This window comes from Dermacentor variabilis, chromosome 7, assembly GCF_050947875.1.
Source record: "Dermacentor variabilis isolate Ectoservices chromosome 7, ASM5094787v1, whole genome shotgun sequence".
Lineage (NCBI taxonomy): Eukaryota > Metazoa > Arthropoda > Arachnida > Ixodida > Ixodidae > Dermacentor > Dermacentor variabilis.
In genome coordinates this window covers 136,851,373-136,871,934 of record NC_134574.1, presented here as the reverse complement: position 1 = coordinate 136,871,934, position 20,562 = coordinate 136,851,373, and the positions used below count along the sequence as shown (strand labels likewise).

The 20,562-nt window shown below is 46.3% G+C and overlaps 2 protein-coding genes across 2 annotated transcripts in view; one reads left to right on the top strand and one right to left on the bottom strand.

Annotated features, from left to right (window-relative positions):
• The window catches only part of LOC142587970 (beta-1,4-glucuronyltransferase 1-like), a 365,814-nt gene that overhangs the window by 143,367 nt on the left and 201,885 nt on the right, over positions 1 to 20,562 (top strand). The window lies entirely within an intron of this gene.
• Positions 524 to 19,592, bottom strand: LOC142587962 (uncharacterized). The gene is made up of 3 exons (XM_075699363.1): positions 19,421 to 19,592; positions 7,166 to 7,363; positions 524 to 772 (listed from the first exon to the last, which is right to left on the bottom strand). Exons 1-3 carry the CDS (start codon positions 19,467 to 19,469, stop codon positions 690 to 692), a joined length of 330 nt encoding a protein of 109 aa, XP_075555478.1. The 5' UTR covers positions 19,470 to 19,592; the 3' UTR covers positions 524 to 689.

Sequence of the window (20,562 nt, the reverse complement as noted above, 5' to 3'; positions counted from 1 at the left end):
GGGGTCCCCCACGACGCGCGGATGGCATGCAAATCACGTGATTTGCGAACTAGGAAATCATCGCGTTTTCTTCTAGCGCTTAGTTGGAGCGCTTTACATTCGCACTTTGACGAGTTAGTACTTCTGTAGTAAACTTACAAAAGCGCGTTGCGAACGCGACAGAGGCGAAGAAGCGGTCATACAATAAACATGACGTTGCGTCCTACTGGCTTTCGTTGAAAGGTTAGCAATCCATATACCGTGTGTCCTCACTAACGTTAGCCAACTGTTCAACGAAAAAAAAAGGATTCGAGACACACGGTGCGAGATACAATTATATGACCTACGCTGTTCGGTTATCAGCGTTTTGACGATAAAACAGTAAGAGCAGTTATGTTGTGTTTCTATTGACTTCCTGTTATCTCGGTAGAATTTCTGCTGAGACGCGACGGAATGCCATGCATGTTGTTAATGCAAGCGTTAGGCACCGCTTCCAAGCGCAGTCATAGCACACGATCTCACAAAGGTGCCAGGAGAACGGTAAGACAGCGGACGACGTTTTTATTTTTCAAGGTATGTAGAAGCGCGCCATAGAACGAAGCAACCAGCACCGTGCTCTCTCTCACTATTTTTTGATATATTTTTTTGTTTTTATGCTCTTAAGCAGTCGACGCTCGTCGTCGGAGCGATGCGAGCGTCGAGCTTGGGACTCAGCCGAAGGATGGTCCTTGATACATCGGTCGCTGGGGCGGTCCCATTGGATACTGCTGTTGAGGGGGCATGAGAGGAGGGACTGCAATGACAGGAAAAATAAATAACTAAAGCAAACTCAGCGGAAGGTTGCACACGTATATTTGGCACTCGTTTGTAATGTTTAAGTGTGTCGTTGTTCCGCGTTTTCGCTGTGTTACCCTAGCGTGTTTTTTATGAGCTAGATCGTTGCTTTTGTAAATATTTACCTAAGGGGTCTTTCTTTCTTTACTTATTTTCCACTTGCATTGTAATTAATTTTTCAAATAGATTTTCGGTATTGCGCGCGTACTAGTAGTAATTTTCCGTGCATCTGTTTCAGACGCCAGCTTAGAGGAAGCTTGGAAGTCCCGTGCATTGGGCGCGTGGTAAAGATTCCGTGGTGGGAAAAATTAATCCGAAGTCCCCCACTACGGCGTACTTCATGATCAAGTCGTGGTTTTGGCGCGTAAAACCTCAGAATCCAATTCAATCAAATTTGGTTCCCTGGTTGCCCAGAAAAACGATTTCTGCTTTCCTTTGTATTTAGATAGGACTCATCGAGCTAAAGCTTCTTCTTAAATCGGTTCTGCTGGATAAAATTTTTTATCATAACACTTGCTGCATCTATAGCGTCTCAAAAAAAAAAAAAACGTGCGTCGTCAGAGCAAACTTTGTTTTGCTGAGTAGACCATAAATATGATCGCTCGGCGCAAACAAGGAAGGACGGGAAGAAACAAGGGGAGCGCCAACTTTCGAAACTCGGCGCTCTCCTTGTTTTCTCCCGTCCTTCCTTGTTTGCGCCGAATCATGTTTATGGTCTACTCAGCAATATGAACCGAGTAGGCCAGCAACATGTACTTCTGGAGACTTTGCTCCAGAAGTGTGTGTGTGTATATATATATATATATATATATATATATATATATATATATATATATATATATATATATATATATATATACACTCTCTATAGACGAGTGTGTCTGCTGCGCGCGAGATATTTCGGCTATGTAATTTATGTACGCTCCCCGCTAATAAAAGTCATTGATGGCAATTGTCTTTTGTCTCGATAAATATTACTGTGTTTCTTATGCGCAGAGTCGTTGTGGTTGCCTGTTTTTTTTTGTCTATATAAAAGGAACAAGCGAACAAAGTCCACAAACAAAAACAACGTTGGTTTTCTCAATGGCTTGCCCTTTTTACTTTTGTGTATTGACCACAGTTAGGCGAAAGTCGTTAGTAACCCTTCTTCCACCTATGTATGAAGGGTCTGTGAACATGGGAATGCATTCCCAGCAAATGATCTGTGTGGGTTAGCCGACAAAGAGCCCTAAATGCACAACTTGACAGGCTGCCTCCAAACTTTCACGGAACACTTCTGATATCTCTCCTAAGAGAAAGCTTTAGCTCCACACTAACTGCTATTTCCCAGTCACGATATATCTTCTTTCTTTAATTCGAGAACTTCCCCAAGGTACATGTACCAAAAGTTTACAAAAATCATCAAATAAACACATGCAGCTCGGTTTGGGCAAGGTACTGCTCCAGTGAATTAGCTCGCTTATATTCAATTAGCCAACGGGTGACATCATCTGCCACATCCGGCTTTAGTTTGACTTTACTGCGCCTCGTGTGCCTAGTTTCCTTAGTAGAAGGGTACAGCTACAAAAAATAGTGAATGACTGCCTTAGACACAAGTTTCGGGCACTTAAAATACATATAAAGAGCATAAATACCTTTATGAGATAACCAAACGATCGATTTTAATGAAATTTCTTGCGGTCGAAAGAGAAAGTTAAATTATATTGACAGTAGCAGGTACAATTTTGACTTAGGGCGGGGAATATTTTATAAAAATTTCCGAAAAGTCGTGAGCTTTCTTTTTTAAAAAATTAAAGCATGCTGTTAACAAATCAGTAACTTTGCACAAAAACAGATGTCGTAGTTCTGTGAATTGCACCTCCTAAAGCATCTAAAGCGGGCAAATTTGGTGAATGATTTGGAGCTCATTTGAAGCTTTGACAATGTTTGCTATGATATTGCAAAACATCCTAATCACGAATTGCTGGTATGTTTTAGAGCGTCGCATAATGCATAAATTTTGTGCACTGTACATTTATTAGTAGGAGCATTTTACAGAATTGTGATACAGTTTTACATTGCTCAGTTGTAAACTTCACAGTCTTGCTTATTGCAATTTTCATCAATTCTGGTATTAAAATTTGACGGCGTGAACAGAACACCTGTTACATAGAGTAATATGTTTTAAATAGCTTTATTTTAAATGTTATAAACCCAATCAAATTCGGTGCAGTAGTTGCCGAGAAAAATGGTTTCTGCGTTCTGATGTATTTACATAGGAGTCCCTGAACTAAGCATTCTCCTTACCACCGGATACCATCGAATTTGCAGTTTACGGTCGGTTTTTAAGGTCAAACTTGTGAACTTGTTCAGCGCGCTTGTGATGAAACTGAATTGAGCCGGTCTGTAGCCTTTCGTGGATTTCTTGTAAGACACTTTCTATTACTAAGTACTCGCCATTTTGGCTATATAAGATACGGTCAACTTACTGTTTATAAATAAACATACATTTTTAATCGATAATAATATAGTGGTCCGTGCAGTTATGTGCGAGTTGTTTGCAGACAGTGCCGTACATAATATAATAGTCATTGAAGAGTGCAAGCCCCGAAGTTCGCCTGTTGTCTGTGGAGAATACGTAGGCTTCATGGAAAAAAGTCTACAGACTGTCTACAAATAATCTATGAACTTCTGAAAGTTTATATACTTTAGTCGATAGAAATTGCAAGGAGGTGGGTGCACGGTGTCTACAGACAATTCATCCAATTCATAGAAGGATGCCTGGGAATTGCCTGCAGACTACCTATAGAGAACCTATGGATTTTAGACGGTCTACAGACATTAGTGGTCAAGAATTAAGTATGACCGGGAGCACGATTAGGTATGCATTCTAATCTGTAGACGTTATTATTTTTTTATTTTGGGAAGTTACCGCTAGCAAAATACAACACTTGAAGAAAGGGTCAAGACGAAGCGGTTAACCCTTTCTTTAAGTGTCGTGTTTTGCTTGCGGTGACTTTCCAAAATCATGAATAACCAACTGGGCCTACACCCACACTTTGATGTAGACGTTAATTGGCGAGTAATGTGACTCTCACAGACCACACGTAGTCTGCTGACATATTATAGATAGCACAAAAAGACGTCTGTATACTGTCTGCAGAGAATCCGCGGATTTGGAGGAAAGCCTACAGGCCTTATTCGTCAAAAAGGGTAAGGCGGGAAGTCCACGCGTTTTCATCAGACAATTAATATAGTTCGCAAAAATACAGCTATTGTAGGTATGTAGATAATTTAGTGATCAGAAATATTATATAAACATTAGTTGACGTAACGTCATAACGCTAAGTCGATGCAGTGTATATGAACCAACTTTAGACTTCACAGAAAGTCGCTTACCGCCTGTCTATAAACAATTTGTACACCTTGGGGAAAGTGTACTGGAACTCTCCTTACAAAAAATATGCAGATACAACTCACGTACTATAAGTTAAGTGAAGCGGTTGATTCTATAAAACTGCCCAATACACTCCTGCTTTCTTGGCGAAATAGGAGCAGGCTTTTGCACTTGCGCTCTCGAGCACGCTTGCTAGGCATTATAACAATTCTTATATTTTGTGGCATTTCTTCATTTCTTCTTATTTATTTTAAATATACCACCCGCTTCTCGCCCAATCCCTCGTTTTGGGTATGTGCTGTAACTTAAAAATTATCCTCATCAACACGGGGCGAGCATTTCAATGCGGCAGTTGGGGTTGGAGTGCCAGCAGTATACGTGCGATTGTGGACCAGTGGTTAGGAGGGTAAATACAAAAGGGTTAGAAATGTTTGATTCACTAAAGGAATTGTGCCCTCGATGATGAATATTTGTTGCAATGAGAACAGTTACGTATAATTTTTTCTGCCAGTGAGTAATACCGTAGAAAACAGACGAGCAGCCTGGATATCTGTAAGGGTAGTAAATAGGGTAATGCTGTTTATGTTCGAGCTATTTGGCGAGACGGTTGCGGTGTCCAGCCAGCCGGCAGCAGTCAACTTGTTCTCTAACTGAAGAAGAAGACGAATACAGCAACGTTCTGCTGACGCCTGTGCGTGTTTCACGTCAGAAACCTCCACCTCTGACGCCATGGCGCCTACAGTCTCATGGACTTCCTCGAATGCCCAAGTCTTCAATGTTGTTGACCTTGCAGCGACTGGTCTCGAGACCGTCGTCGATACGACGGCTACAATAGTTGGCATCTCAGCGGTTTACTGCGTCCAGCAGATGGAAGGCCTCGACTTCCACGCTAGGGTCAGGAGTATGGCCTTGTCATCAGGACTGCCTTGTCATTGGTGGTGAGCATTGTCCTGTCGTTACCGTCGCCCCGCTGATCGCCAACGTAGCCTGTCTCTTCTAGTTTTTTTTCTTTCCGAACGAAGCCCTCCTCCAGGCCTTGACACCATACGGCAAGGCTCTGTCTGTAAACACTGACCTCATGGGCGGACGACGTGGCGTGCTCACAGGCACCCGCTTCGTTCGGGTAGAGATGAGCACCACACACCCTGTCCAAGCTCCTTGCGAGTCTCTGGTCACCGAGTGACTTTGGCAGGATATATCGCGCCTATGTTCCAAGCACCTTATCTCCGTATGGTTCACAATCTGATGTGGTAAGTCTACGCACATTCATATGCTGTTTATATTTCCCCATAATAGACCAGTAATGCTTGAAGTTTGCTTGCCTCCTTTCTCATCAGTGAAACCTTGGCGCCTCGGCAACCGCGTTCTACATGACGCGCGCTCGCGCTCTTGTTTGTCAAAAGTCTTGCACGCCTCTCTTTCCGTATCTGAGCCAGAGTCGTGGGACGCGCTCGAGGTGCAGTGGTGCGTACATTGTTCAGCGGAAGGACGAGCCCTCAGACGACGTAGGTCAGAAGGACTAGCCGACGCTGCCACGAAACCCCGTATTGCTCTTCGGGTCAATCGACTGACTCCGCCGAAGCAGGCGTGCTATTGCGAGCTGCGGAGACGTTTCCAACGCCTCATCGCGGCGTCGTATTTGTCAGCTGCTGCTTGACGATTCAGACTAATCCATGTGCGCGCCCTGAAGATCTGCGCTGCGCACGAAACTCGCTCCTTAGACAGCCAAATCCATTGGTTTCGGTGGCCGCAAGAGCACGTCCTGCTATGTCGCCTCCCGTGCCTGATTTTTCGTTCTTTGTAACGCATTTGGAAAACATGGCGCGTAGTGGGGGGGCGATAACGTCGTCCTTTTTGCCAGGCCACCTACGCGACTTCATGTGGTGTCTAGGGTGGAAAGTGCTTCCAGCGCGTGACCGAAAAGAGCGGTGGGGCATGGTCGCATCTTCGCTGTGTCCCAGTTGTCCCATTCAAGAATCCAACAAGCATGTGCCTAATCATCGCATCGTTGCTGAGCTATTTGGGAAGGCCGTGCATGCTGGTTTGCGTGGCCTTGGAGTTTACTGCTTTTTCACGTCTGGTCGTTGCTCACGTGGCGAGGTCGCGCGACATTTAATTGCCGCGGGAACGTTTTTTCTGTGGCGTAACCGGTGCGACGTCGTTCCCACGGGACATCGTCGCTGCACTCTATTTCCGCTTCTGGAGAGGCTCTACGCTGCGCTACTGTCGTTTCTGTCAGGCAAGTTGTCCTTTCTCGAGGAAGTTGAGTTCCTTCGGCAGTGGTAATGCGGGATGACAATTACTTTATGCGTAACTGCGTTCCTGATTGTCTAAGTGGTAATATGTTAGTGAGGCCATGCGCAGTCGGACATTTCTTTGAAAGCGTGCCGTGTATACAACGGTCAGTGCTTTGTACATGTTGCCGTCCTGGTGGTATGGTGGAATCGTTGTGACTCAAAACGTCACTATCGTCTTTTGTTGAGATAAAGTTTTTTTTCTATACAGAGGTGTTTGTGTCCTTGGACGTTTGCTTACTGGACTGTCCTTCAAATTGTTTTGTGCAATATGGACTTTTTTGGTAGTAGGTTCCTTTCTATTAGTACTTTTTGTGAACTCTGGTTTCATGTCTCTTGTCATGGCACGACGTGAATGTCGCGAACCGCTGACCTCTGTTGATTTGATATGTTCTGTAAGCTTCCCTTTCCGCCACGGTCAGGAAAGTCAAGGAGGATTAGCAAGTAAAACTTCGTTTAAAATCAGTATAGAAATTCTATTGCCTTCAATGACTTTCGGTTGAGTTGCACTTGAATACTACGCAAGGTTTTCTCACACATAGTTAGTTGTTCGCGCTTGGTTTCTCACGCACTGTGTTCAGATGAGATATCGCAGGAAGACTACATATCTTTAGATTTTTTACGCATTGGTCATGTAACGAGTCTTTGTGCGGGGTTCTGACGTGCGAGGTTTTTTGCTTACACTGTGGCTGCTGTGGCTGCTGTGGCGGGAATCCTTTCAAGCCTCCTCCCTTCATGCCACCCCTGGCGCCGACGCCGCCAAAGCCGCCGCCAAAGCCGCCGCCGAAGCCACCGCCGTCTGGGAAGTAACCACCCCCTTTGGTTCCCGGTGATGGCGGAAACACCATGCCCTGGCCTTTGGTCCCTTGCGCTTCGCAACCTGAATGAGAGGGAGAGAGGGAAATGATGTATAAGAAGGGCAGAAAGGTTAAGTAGACTTAGTTATAGTTGGCTACCCTTGGACGGCGGGAAAGATGGTATGGCGATAGACAAAGTGAGAGCGGTGGGGCAGTTAAAAGAGAAGGACACAGCTTCCTATTGAAGAAAAACAATGTTCTTGTTCGATTACGATACTCCCTTATGCGAAATTTTAGCGCAGCTCTGTACGTGTTTTCATTTCGCGTGTCAATATTTTGCATTATGATTGTATAGGTACACGGTTTATATTAGGAAGATAACGCTGTGAGTCGCGTAGCGGCCGCGAACAATCTGTATTGTGCGGCACATTGCAAACAGAGTGAAGCGTGGCGCGACTGCCTAGCTAATCGGGGGATCGCGAGAGGCAGCGCGATTCACAGCAGCCGCCGCAGACAGACGTCTGCTCATGCAGCACTTTGTTTCCATACAGACGACGCGCGCTACTCTGGCGCCATATCGTATCTATCGTCGCCGTACAGCACGTCTTGCGCTGCACTAGCCTCTGACGCTTTCGTTCCACCAACGACGAGAGCGGCCCTTTTGTCGCGGGAAAATCGTGCCACCAGTGTCAGTGGCGACGACACCAAAGGCAGTAGCGTCACGTCGAGCCTTACTCGTAGCCGCTCGCCGTCGCCCCTTGCAGGAGCAGTGAACCGTGTCACACGCGCTGTTACCGCGGTCTGACCTCAGCAGCTGACGCCGCGGACGAACGTAGCCCTTCCCATCTCAGACCACCCTGCACCCCCTTCCCCCCCCCTTCGTGAGTGCAGATGCGATCGCCCACGCACATGCGGATGTCATGGCCGCCGGCAACTCAGCGCATGCACTGGCCGTTTCTAAAGCCCCTTAAACTTCGTAAAGTAGTGCCACGCTACCAAGAATGCCGCCACCTCCTCGTGCGCTCTGGCCGAAGGCGACGCCGCCTCGCTATTGACTTAATAGCATCACGTGAAGCCTCGCGCCGTGCGTCAGCACCACTTTTTGCTCGAGAAGCGTCTACGGAGTGGCGAGGAGCGCATGTTGGTGCCGTTGCTACGCTCGAGCAGTGTAGGCGGCGCCACTGTCGAGGAGGGAATCTGAAAAAGAGGAGAAACGAGGAGTGAAGGCGGAGGAGGAGAGTGTCGCTACTTTACGGAGTCTAAGGGGCTTTAGCCGTTTCCCTTCCGCTGCTGCTCCACTTTCCGCCTCATGCTTTCACTGTAGCCTCCTTCCCCACTTTCCTCCTCGTGCGCTCTTCTTTCATCTACCGCTCCGCGTTCGATTTAACCTTTCGCTGTGCTCGTTCGCTCGGTTACGAGGTACGACACCGAGGCACGCCGACGCTCGTCGCAAGAACCGGCGCCTAAGAGCCGCGCTCTAAAAAACAAGCATATAGCCCGTGCCATAATCCTATGTAATCGTATGAGTTTATATGGGAATGTAGATGTCTTCATGCTGGATCGCAAAGTGTCATATATGATTATGGATGCTTGGCGTATGAGGGGCATACGGGATTTTTCAATAGTAGAACGGAAAGTTGGCCGAGTTGGTGCGTATTCATTTTTCTCGTAGATTTCAGCGCGCACAATCAACGAAGTCACGAAAAAATGTACACGTGAGATATTGGTATTTTTCAATAGGGAAAGTAGAATATTTCCTACAGAAAGGTGTAGAGTGGTCGGCCTGTAGTTGTGCGTTCAAGCCTGCTGCTCTCCGCTGGCCGGCAAAGAAAAGGAGAACGGAAGAGGGATGGTGGAGGACGGTGTTATGAGATAGGGAAAATGTGAGTATTAACACAAGCGCGCTTTCACCACAGGAATTGTCCGCTTGGCTGCTATGCACGGCGTTTGTAAATGCAGATAAAGGAAAATAAATAAAAAAAACGGACATATCAAACTAATCTACCTGCCTGACAAAACGAAGGTGCCTTTCTTTTTCTAATATGTTGACAGCTTTTATCAGAAGAATATGATTGCAAAGAACGTGGTGTTGTTGCACTGAAGTGCCTAGGGGAGGTGGACATACCTTACTGTGAATAACGCGAGTTCCAGCACAACAAATAATAAAAAAAATATCTCTATCTGCTCTTACTTGAACCAGTTACATAACCTTGAGTCAGTTACATGAGTCAGTTACATAAATTGCAAAATTTTGGAGGCAGTCTTGATATAATGCGCCCCTTATTTTCTCAATCTGGAAAACGTCTAATTCGAGATATTCACGATCGAATTTCAACAGTCAGCGCAGGCAATATTAAAACCGGTGTGCCGTGAGCACTGAGAAGAAAGCTGTGCTATCATGACTGGAGGGAATGCTCCGTGACGAAAAGTGCGACAAAGTCTCGCCGAACGCGTCTTTTGTTTGCCTCGTAAGTAACGATCGTCTCAAGGGATTCAGCTTTAAACCGGCTGTATTTGCACAGTGTGACCACGCCCTGTTTCATCAAAAGCTTGTGAGAATTGAAAAATAAGAAAGATGCCGGGCATATGTAAAGCTGCTTTCCTTTTAAGGTCTGTGCCAATCTTGACTCTTTTCGCTACACTAACTTGTAAGTTCGCTTCCCTGCAACATTCTTAAGCTTTCTTTTTTAAAAAAAATAAATCATAGTGCAGAACATCCCCGTTTTGATGTTTTACTTGAGCGCTAAGCCCCTTGTAACATGAAATACCGTTCGCTGTCGGGCAAATGTCCCATACCATCCTCGTGTAGTCGGCAGTTGGAATCTGCATGCAAGCTTAGGCATAGTATTTTCGCTTCCTTTCCTCCTTCCAGTGTGAAGACTGTGCGGACTACGGTGCGCCAGCTCAGGTCGACCTGTCTGCCTTTCGTGTAAATAAAGTATTTCTCCCTCTAGGTACAGAGCACTGCTTAGAGATCGATAAGTGCGTTCGCACGTTGGAGGACACGGATCATGATGAATTATAAACCATATAGTGAAGCCCAAACTACGTTTCCGCAGGGAACATTGAGTCTGGTTTAAGCGTTATCTGCGAAAGCGTGGAAAGTGCGCTGGAATGTGTGTTAGAGCCCGGTTCAAGGAGGATTAGAGTAGATGGTAAAGTGCAAATGCGATCGAGCAGCCGAGGAGTATTTGCGCCTTAGCGAGTGTCATGCGCATGCCGCGTTTGAAACAACGCGAAATATCCATAGAAAGATGTATGAATAGATCTGTCGCCTCACTTCTGGAATGTTCTTATCGCGACACCCCAACTCTCCGACTGAAATCTTCACTAATGCCGTTAGAACGTGCGCATTAATTTTAAAAGAATAGGACCCATGGTCAACGGCATGGAGAGCGACGATGTGCACTTTGATAGCATTAAAAAAAAATTCACGCAGAAACTCCTCTGGTACTTGTCTAAGTACGCTTGATCTAAATGACGCCTGGCGTGAACGTGCCGAAGACGCTCATTGCATTTCCTTCGGCGCGTTCACAGCACATGTCATTTAGATCAAGTGGAGCATTTATTCCAAAAACTTAGTTATGTGGCTTTACGTGCCACAACCGCAATCTGATTATGAGAAGAGCCGTAGTGGGCGACTGCGGATTAATTTTGTCCACCTAGGTTTCTCATTGCGTGCACCTAAATCTAAGTGCACGGGTGTTTTTTGCATTTCGGTCCCATCGATAATGCGGAAACCGTGGCTAGGATTTGATCCCGCGACCTCGTGCTTAGCAGCGCAGCAACGCCAAAGCCAATAAGCTAGCAAATAAGGGCGGGTGAAGTCGCGCATGATCTTCCCGAGGAGGTAACTTTCCGCATTCGAGGGTTAATCACCCGCAGGCACGTGTAGAACAGCGGTATGTATCGATACCGGCGCATACATTGACTACCACTCCCGTTGTCGACCTGGCTATCTGTGTAACTTCGAACTTTCTACTTCCCCTGCATTTGTGCAATCATTGTTTTTTTTTTTTTTTGTAAGAACAAGTACTGCGCTTTCCATTCGCACTCTTTAGTCTGAATTCGAACAGGGAGGAAAATTGGCACAAGAAACACCCGATAATGACGCGGAATATTTTCAGTTCCTGCCATATTTTTGAAAGCGGATATAGCTTTCTTTGGCTCTTTAAGTCGTTTTATTGGTAGGTCGGTGGTACGGTGGTGGTCGGACTGAGTGGAGGGAAAGGGTTCGTGCTCTAGGGCAAGCCTAGGCGGTGTTGTCTCGGGCAACCGAGTTGAAACGAGGAGGAGGGTACATTTGCAGCGATTGATACGGGGGGAGTTCGTTACAGATTTCCCTCCGACCCACTTCGTGTGGACTGAGAGCAACAAAACTTGGCGCACTTATTGATCCTTCTCTACATCGGTGCCACCATGAAACTTCCCCGAAAGTTTCATATAGGGACAGAAGGCGGCACCAGAGGCGCTGGCGTAAAGTAGAAGGTGAACAATCTGCCGTGTCAGAGGGGCACGTTGCGCGATTATGCAAATCTTTCACGAGGAAAGGCGCCTCTCCCACATTTATTTCAGTATTCTTGCAGAGTGAATGTGAAACTGAAGCTTTTGACAAAGATTAATTTAATGTGCGATGTGTTTGTGTTTAAATTAAACACAGCACCGCTTTACGATGGACCTCGCCTCCCTTCCCCACTAGAATCCGTTCTTGCACAAGCTGTTTCGTTCGGCAGCGTCTATTTGCACTTTGTCTAGCTAATTAGTTGGATAAGTCAGTTAAATTTGGTTAGCTAATTCAATGTGCTACTGATTAGATCATTTGTTAGCAGGTTAATTATATATTCTTTGCCTTTATAGCTGGGTATGTTGTTTGTGAATATCTTCGTTATTTCAGCTAGATAGCTTAGTTAATCAGTTGGGTAGCTTTGTTAGTTTGATTATTTAGTTTTGTTAGTTACCTTATTTGTTTAGTTAGCTTAGTTGGTGTACTACGTAGTCGTTATTATGTCATGCATTTATTGTTTGAATTCGTTTTGTTACTGTAGCTTGTTACGTTACCTATTGTGTTCAGTTAATGCAGTTGTTAGATCAGCTAGTAAGTTTGGTTATTTAGTTATTAGGTTGATAATTAAATTATTAAGTACCTATTTGTTTCGTTATTTAATCAGCTGGTTAGCTTTGTTAGAGTGACACGCATATTTCTTCACGCGCAACTAAATAAAAGTGCGACTTGAACTTGCTCCGCAGTCGGTTTCTAATGTTGGAGTAGTCCAAGTGCACGATTTGAACTATGAATTAGGTCCCTTTTGCGAACGCAGTTGAACCTGGAAACGAAACAAGACGTTTCAGTTGTTTCGAAATTGTTCCTCTTGAAGTGTCTGAATACTGCAGAAACAGGGCGGCGATTTGCGCGTGGTGTCGGCAATGTACGCATGTCGATACAGACAGTCGTCCCTTGCGCAATAGTGAGCACAGAATGCCTGTGGCGTCCGTTGGGTTTCTGCTCCAGTTCACCTACTTGCACCAGCGCCGTGGAGCGTCGACTGCGGACGCTATACGAACCTCCCCATAGCGTTACGCCGAAGTTTCATGAGCAGATGAGAAGGGTTAAGGGACCTCGATGCCACCTGGGGACGCAGACTTCTCCCATCATCCTGTGCAACCTTAACATACCTCGCTTGTAGAAGCCGTCGTCATGTTGCTCCGAAATTCGACTTGTGATTTTGCAAAATGCTTGGCCTCCCAAAAATGAAAGAGGTGGAAGTCCGACGGTGAGGCGTCGGGCGAACAAGCGGAATGGGGTATAGAATTTGAAACCGGTGGCAGCGTGCAACGTGGGAGTTGGGAACTGGGGCATTGTCTAGCAGAAGGCGGACAGCTTTGGTTAGCATGCCGCGTCTGTTGGTTCTGATGGTCTCCCGCAATTTACGCAGCAGAGAAGCATAGTATGCCCCAGTAATTTATGGAAACCTTTACTAGATAAGGCTACACCGTGCTGGTTAGAAAAAAACTGTGAACATGACCTTGCCTGCCGAGGGCCGAGCATTTGCCTTCCTTGGAATCGGTGAGCCCGGATGCTTCCATTGCATCGATTACACTTTAGTCTACGGATCATAGTGATGGACCCAGTTTTCACAGTGCGCGATCAGCCTGTTGAAGAAGTTCCCCTGGTTTCCGTGGCACATCGTCGAAAGAGCCTGGGATCAATCGACTCGTTTGTGCTTCCGGAAAGGTATGAGCAGCTACGAAACTAGCGAGAGATTACCTTACGCCTGTGGAGATGGTCTTGATTGAGGTTTTCCATTAACCACACACTAATCTTGACATTTGGGTCGAGGTTAGAAATGGTTACCCGACGATTTTCCAAAATTGCGGCCTCCGCTGGCTGGACGGTGTGTTCATCGATAGCGGAGCCTGGTCATCGTGCCATTGGAGCCGTTTCCGCCGAAGTCTGACCATATTTGAATTCAAAGCGTCAGTTGTTGACTACACAGATGTTTTGGAATCCTCCTTATAGATCTTTTGCGTCTCCTCGAACGTCCCTTGGTGTGCGGCCTCTCAAGTAAAGGGACTTGATGACTGCTTTGTGTTCCACTGGTTCCATTATCACGCCTCGCAACATTTCGGTGTTCGCAAAAGCTACACTCTTACTAGTTAAGGGTTGCAAATTGGCACGTAACCTTTAGAGACTTATATCATTACACATGCACAGTTGCAGCATCCTGCGATAAACAAAAGTGGTTCAGTGGAAATACTTAATAAAAGACCCTTGTACTTAAACTATATAATGCGAATACGATGGTCAAATGTACCAGTTCCTGCTCCAAAGTTGAGTGTTCGGTGGCTACGTATAATCAACGTATAATAGTAAAAAAAGTTCGTTGGCGATTCAACCTCCAGTTTAACTCGATCAAAGACAATCTGTTCCAATATCTATGAAAGAAGAAAAGCCTTTAGAATGCGAATTTTTATTATTTGACATCGTGCCTTTCTGACACAATTCTGCCTCCTGAAGATGTAGTTTTGCAGACATTATCATAAAAACAATTCTGCCAGAACAATGTACATAGAATTTTTTCGTTGTTTCTTTCTCATCAAAAAATATGGGGCGCCATAATGTAAAGCTGTTGCAAACTAGCCTTCTTTTCATTTTTGCAATCAAGCCACCCTGATTGGCCAAACATTTTTTGGGTCTCCTCCACTTCGCCTGTCTGTCACGCGACGTCACGAAAACCGGTAATACTCCCCATCTGATAGGATGTGTACAGACGACTTATGTATGATCAGACTAAACAAAAGAAAAATAATTGTTTTCTTTTATACATCTGCTTCGCCATAACCGTCCGCTATTTCTCAAAAGTTTTCGGGCTGTGCCCACTCGGCCAGTTTGTCGCACGACATCACCAAACCGCGAAAACTCCGTGCGTGAAAGTGATGTGTATACATTAAAGATGCATTGATATGCCGAACAAAACTATTTTTTTTTGGATAGGCAGAGACTGGAGCGCTATAACGTAAAGCTATTCCAAACTTTTCTATCCAATTCTCCTATCAGCCCTCCGCGATTGGTCCAAAACTTTTTTGGACCACCCCCACTTCACCTCTCTTCCACGCGACGTCACGACAACCGCGATACCTCCCCATCTGATATCAGTTGTACGGAGTGATTATGTATGATTTGACCGATAAAAGCAGTATAGTTGCTTCTGATTCGACGCCTTTTCGCCACTAGCCCCCGGCTGTTGGTCAAAACCTTTCGGGCTGCACCTACTTCACCTGCCTGGCACGCTACGTGACAAAACCGCGACAACTCACCGCGTCAAAGTAACTTGTACGCATTAAAGATGCATTAATATGCCGAACAAAAGTGAATTTTCTTCTGAATAGCCGCAAGCTGCCCCGTTCCGAAAGGAATAAAAGATGGCTGCCGCCTATCTCTCAGGCACTGGCTACTCGCACTTGCCGGAGAGCATGGGTTTATTTGCGTACAATAAACATTTCTGCATGGACGTGTAACGTTTTCAAGCAGTTTCAGCACGTTTACAACCTCGCTCTGCCCACTGTTCTTTGCTGATGATACGTTTTAGTGGCATTCTTAACTTTCTGTTGCCTGTCGCCGCGATTTTCGACCAGCCACTGCAAGCTAAGTAAGGCAAAGCAGACCAATCGCAGACACCGGCACCACCCTCTTCATCCGGTTATCGATTTTCAGTGCATTGGCTCTGCCCCATCGAATCCCTGTACACTTGAGCGTGCTCCTCGCGTGTTGTCAGCCAATTAGATAACACAAGCTGCTCAGTACAGGTAATGTTATTCGTTTTTAAAGCAAACAAAAGTGACCTCCTATGAACCAGAAGAGTATTTGATAGGTGTGTTCAGACAACCCTGCAGGTGACTGCTCGGTGCTTGCGTCGGCGGTTACGCAAATTTGACGTCAGGAGATTGGAATAAAAACATATTGGAATAGTTTTACGTTATAGGGACCCTGCTCTGTTTTGAAAGGAGCAGAGGATGTCTTGCCACCAATCACTCTGGCACTGTCTACTCGGAGCTGCTGGGGAGAATGGATTTATATGCGTATAATAAAATTTTTTGTTTGGCAGTGTAACGTAGTCTAGTCCTCCCAGCCACGGCCACAGCATTTCGATAGGGGTCAACTGCGAAAACACCCGTGTGCTTAGATTTAGGTGCATAGTAAAGAACCCCAGGTGGTCAAAATTTCCGGAATCCTCCACTACGGCGGGCCTCATAATCAGATTGTGGTTTTGGCACGTAAAACCACATAATTTAATTAATTTTTTAGCGTCATTTTAAACCTTCCGTTGGACGCCGCCGATATTTTCTACCAGCCACCGCAAGCTAAGCAAGGGGAAGCGGACCAATCGCCGACGCCGGCTCCACCTTCCTCATCCAGTTATGTGTTTTCACTGTGCTAGCTCCGGCACACGGAAGTGCTCTCCACTACTGGGCGCTCCTCAACTCTTGTCAATCAATATGATAAGAAAAACCGGCCAATTAAGGTGGGCGATGCGATTCGCTTTGAAAGCAAGCAAAAGTGACCGACGAAAGGGTTTGATTGGGCGCCTCAAACAAACGCAGCGGGTGACCGCCACATGCTTGCGTCGGCGTTACGTAAGTTTGACGTCACGATTGTGGAATGAGAACAGATAAAGATAGGTTTACTTTACAGGGCTCATGGACTTCATGCCTGTGCTGCGAGAACTATTCTGCATGAGGAATCACATGCCACATTGGATGCTTACATAACGAAAATCGTTACTCTAGAAAACAACGAGAGAACAGACTTCGCTACATGGCGGCATGCTGGCGCCGCAAAAAAAGTTTCGTGACGTGTGCCTATCAGAACTTGTTCATCAGTTGGCCGTGCAGTTCATACCCATTTCGCAGCACCCGAGTAATGACATTCAGGGTGTCTACCAACCGGGAAAACCAGGAAAACCGGGAATTCTCAGGGATTTTGAGTAGTCTGGAAAAACGCAGGGAGAACTCAGGGAATTTGTGCCTCTATCAGGGAAAACTTGCTGTAAGTTTATTGAAAGAGTCGAAAGTTGCGGTAATGCTGGCTCGAGTGACAGACAGGAATCGTAATGAATCGTCTTTGACGCCCTGTTGTCGGCTGGAGGAGTTGCCAGTGTACAGTCAGCAACCGACTTTCCGCATTCCCGATAATTTCAATGGCTTCGCGGCATCACCACGTGCCCCATAGAGTCAATGTATGAGAACGTCTAAAATTTCAGACGCAATAACTCTTTGCCGTCCGATTTTCCAGCTGTTTTGACGTGACCGCTGGTCCGAAACGGCAATAATCAAAGCCACCACCGCTACCATTTTGATTACCTCGCCGCCTAGAACCGGCCCTCTCGCACGCAGATCCGCTGGTAGCCGTAGCCACCACTGCGGCAACGCTAGGCCTAGCTGCTTCGACGTTCGCTATGAAGCTTCTTGCCGCTGGGTGCCGCGTTTTTCATTGAAAGGATTCGCTGCTGTCAGCAATGGCACGGACTCCGCCTTTGTGGTCCTCGCGATTGGCTTAGAAGCTTGGAAAGCTCGGTGCGTTGCATAATGCCAGTTTCCCGAAAGTCAAAATGTTACGGGTGAAGCATACGCAAAAGTATTTCAGTGAAGCATAACAAGCGTGGAAAGGGGCTATTGCCACGGGACACAGTATGTATTCCTTAATTATACACGTGTGCACCCGGTATTTCCTGTCACAGTACGAGCAACAATATGCCTAATACGTGTACCGACAGACCTTCAGAGCGTTTTCGAATGTGCCTGTGGCGGATTGAGGCCTTAAGGGCAGTAAATGACATGCATTTATTTTTTCCAACTGGCCGATTTTTCGGACGTTTTCGCGGCCCCTAGGGAGTTCGAAAAATCGGACGTGGTCTGTGCAACTGACCAAGAAGATGCTTCAAATGGTCCGTGGGGCGAACGAGTGGCAGAAGGAGGACAAGAACAGAAAGGTGGGGCTAAGTGTAGCGCGGTAACTGTCTCGCAACAGAGGACACCTCAAGAACAGAAAGGCCCTACGCATTGAGGAATGAACGGGAAAGGAAGCGTGCCACTGCTGTTTTGAGCTAAAAAAACAACGTGTTCGCAGATGCCGAGATGCAGGTGTCCCTCATCCAAACTAATATAAACTCTTTGAAGCAGTGAAACACAACATTGAGGCGTCATGCGCGGGCTGAGAGTATGCCAGGACAGTTGAGGTTGACTTATACGAGCTGTTGAGAGAGTCTCAATTGTGACAAATTTCGGGCCTCATACCACCGAGCTTGCTATCAGTTGATAGAAATAACTCATATTCAAAAACATTTGTTTCTGTATGCATCTCCTTTTTATTTGTGCTTAAGAATGTCCGACTCGATTTGCAATCTTTTTCCAAGAGATCTTATTTGCTGTGAATTTTACTAAACCCTCCCTTCTATTCTTCTTTTGAATAACATAAACACTACCCCTTAGTATTCAAATTGAACTAAGTCGTTTTTTTTAAATTTTCTTTCATATGCTTACTTGAGAGTGACAGCATCGGGCTATATGGTTTCAGCCCGTCTTGACATAAAACATAGTTCTGCATCACTCAGGGAATTTTGCAAAGGCACTCAGGGAAAACCTGGAAAACTCAGGGAACTTGGAAATGTCAACTTGGTAGACACCCTGGACATGAAGAGACAGGATTTGCTTGAAGGATTTGAGGGGAACGCGGTGCAATTTGAAGGCCAGGAGGAGGTAATCGAGGGCTACACGCAACCGTGGAACAGCTTCGAAAGATATAGTATAATACGTCTATACTACATATATAAAACTACGTCTATAGTACATCTACAGAAGTGCGTTTATAGGACGTTTGGAGAGGTACGATTATAGTACGTCGCGTACGGTAGCATCTATACATGCTCTCTTGTTTTTGCAATGCGCTACAATAAATACGGAAACTATAAATAATTGTTATTTTCTCAACTGCTTGCATTTTCATGTTATCATGCAGGCGTGCAGGTCCGGAAGTATAGTATTTTTTCTTGTATCAGAACTTGCGTTCTATGGCTTTCTGCAGTCCGCTCTGGCAACAGAAAATAGCGTGTATAATATTCCATATTCTACAAGACGCACTTCTGTGTGCTTCTGTAGACGTACTATAGACGAATTTCAAGTGCGTACTACAGACATAATATATTACGTCTTTCGATGCTGTACTGGCGGTAGCCGGTGTTTCGTCACAGGTAGATGTTCAACAGTTTCGCCTTTCTCTTAATGCCTGCAGACAATAATTAAGCCGCGGTTGTGGCTCGAATTGCTGAATCATATTTTTTTATGAGCAAACGCGACAAGCCTGACAGCGTACTAAACCACATTCTAATTGCGCTTTATAATTACCATGACTCGACAGAAAATGTACAAAGGATCGGCCACCATCTTCAATTCCTTTCAGTCGAATCTGCAACACCTGCTTGAGGTAAGATTACGCGTTACTTTGACACATTAATAAGTGACGGTGCATAATTATTCGCGACTCACGGAAATCGGTCGGAAAGAAAGGCCGAAGGCATTGTGCCGGCTTGAATGCCAATGAGGTCTGTTCCCTAATGTGAAGGAAGGCAGAAGATGTGTTGACGTACCGGCCAATAACGACGTGAGGACCAATCCGGCGACCAGCGCGACGTTCATGTTTTCCCCCGTGTAACCGGCACGCGCTTCCAGCGGTGCGTTCCCTGGAAAAACCGCCTTGCCTCGTCTCCTAAAATAAAAAAAGTGCTGGTCGGGCGAACGTTGCCGGTTTCACTTATACGCCCGCCTCACCCCGCTCGCCGCAACGTGCTCGAGCTTAAGCACGCCGTCGTGGCTCAACCCGTTGCATCTTTCTTCTCTCTGGCGCCGTCATCCAGATTGTTTATCGCCGCCACTCTCCGGCTGCGCTTAATCGTGAATGCGCGAGCTGAACCCCGGGTTTCAATGGCCAGAAGCATGGCGCTGTCTGAAGCTCTTGCGAGCTTTCTCTTGAATGTACTCAATGGAACCGCCTGTAGCTCGTGCTTTCATTTGTGCTTTTTTTTTTTGCCCGCTTGTTGCTCAGGGCTGTCGGCTTCACACTTTTGGTCCTGTCTCTGGACTCGTTTCTTTTTAGTCAGGTTAGGGGTGGTTGGCAAGGGGGGAGAGGAGAGCGAAGGGTAGACGCGTGCCTTTATTCGGCCGCCCACTTTCTTTTTGTGCGGGCACGCGGACTCGCCTTTCGTGGGAGGAATATTCAGCGCTTCTGTCCTAGTGTCCTCGCATGTCGTAGCTCTTGCCGTGTGTCTCAGCCTCCCCTCCCACCGCCTCCCCCCTTGCCCACCGAGAAGAGGTTCGTCGGTAAGCGTAGAGCCAGTTCCATTTAGACCCTCCTGGCTGGCGACGAGGCGTATTCTTCCCCTGTGCGGCACACTGCTCGGACAGCTATAGGTTCCGGCTCTTTGCGCGTCACGCCGTGTATAGCCGGCTCAGTGCGCCTCTTTTCTTCGACTGGAGCTTGTCTCCTGAGCTCACTCTTCATTATGTACATACGGCACACGTAGCCACAGTGAAGGGATTGGCCAATGAGCTACGCGAAATTTCTTGTGCACGGTTAGTGCAGATAACAACAACGACACGGGGAAAGAGAGAAACGAGAACACCGGCACGAAGCGAGCAGGAAAGGATCGCCAATTTGCGAGGCGATTGGAGTCGGTAACGCTTTTAGGTGATGACAGAAACGGAAACGTGTTTTCAGCGGATGCCAAGCAGA

What these genes read in the sequence shown, in the direction of transcription:
- LOC142587962 (XM_075699363.1), bottom strand. Translation starts at nt 19,469, where the DNA reads ATGAACGTCGCGCTGGTCGCCGGATTGGTCCTCACGTCGTTATTGGCC. An exon ending in CCTCACGTCGTTATTGGCCG is followed by an intron (nt 7,364 to 19,420) that starts GTACGTCAACAC and finishes CCTCTCATTCAG; the next exon opens with GTTGCGAAGCGCAAGGGACC. An exon ending in GCAGCCACAGCAGCCACAGT is followed by an intron (nt 773 to 7,165) that starts GTAAGCAAAAAA and finishes CTGTCATTGCAG; the next exon opens with TCCCTCCTCTCATGCCCCCT.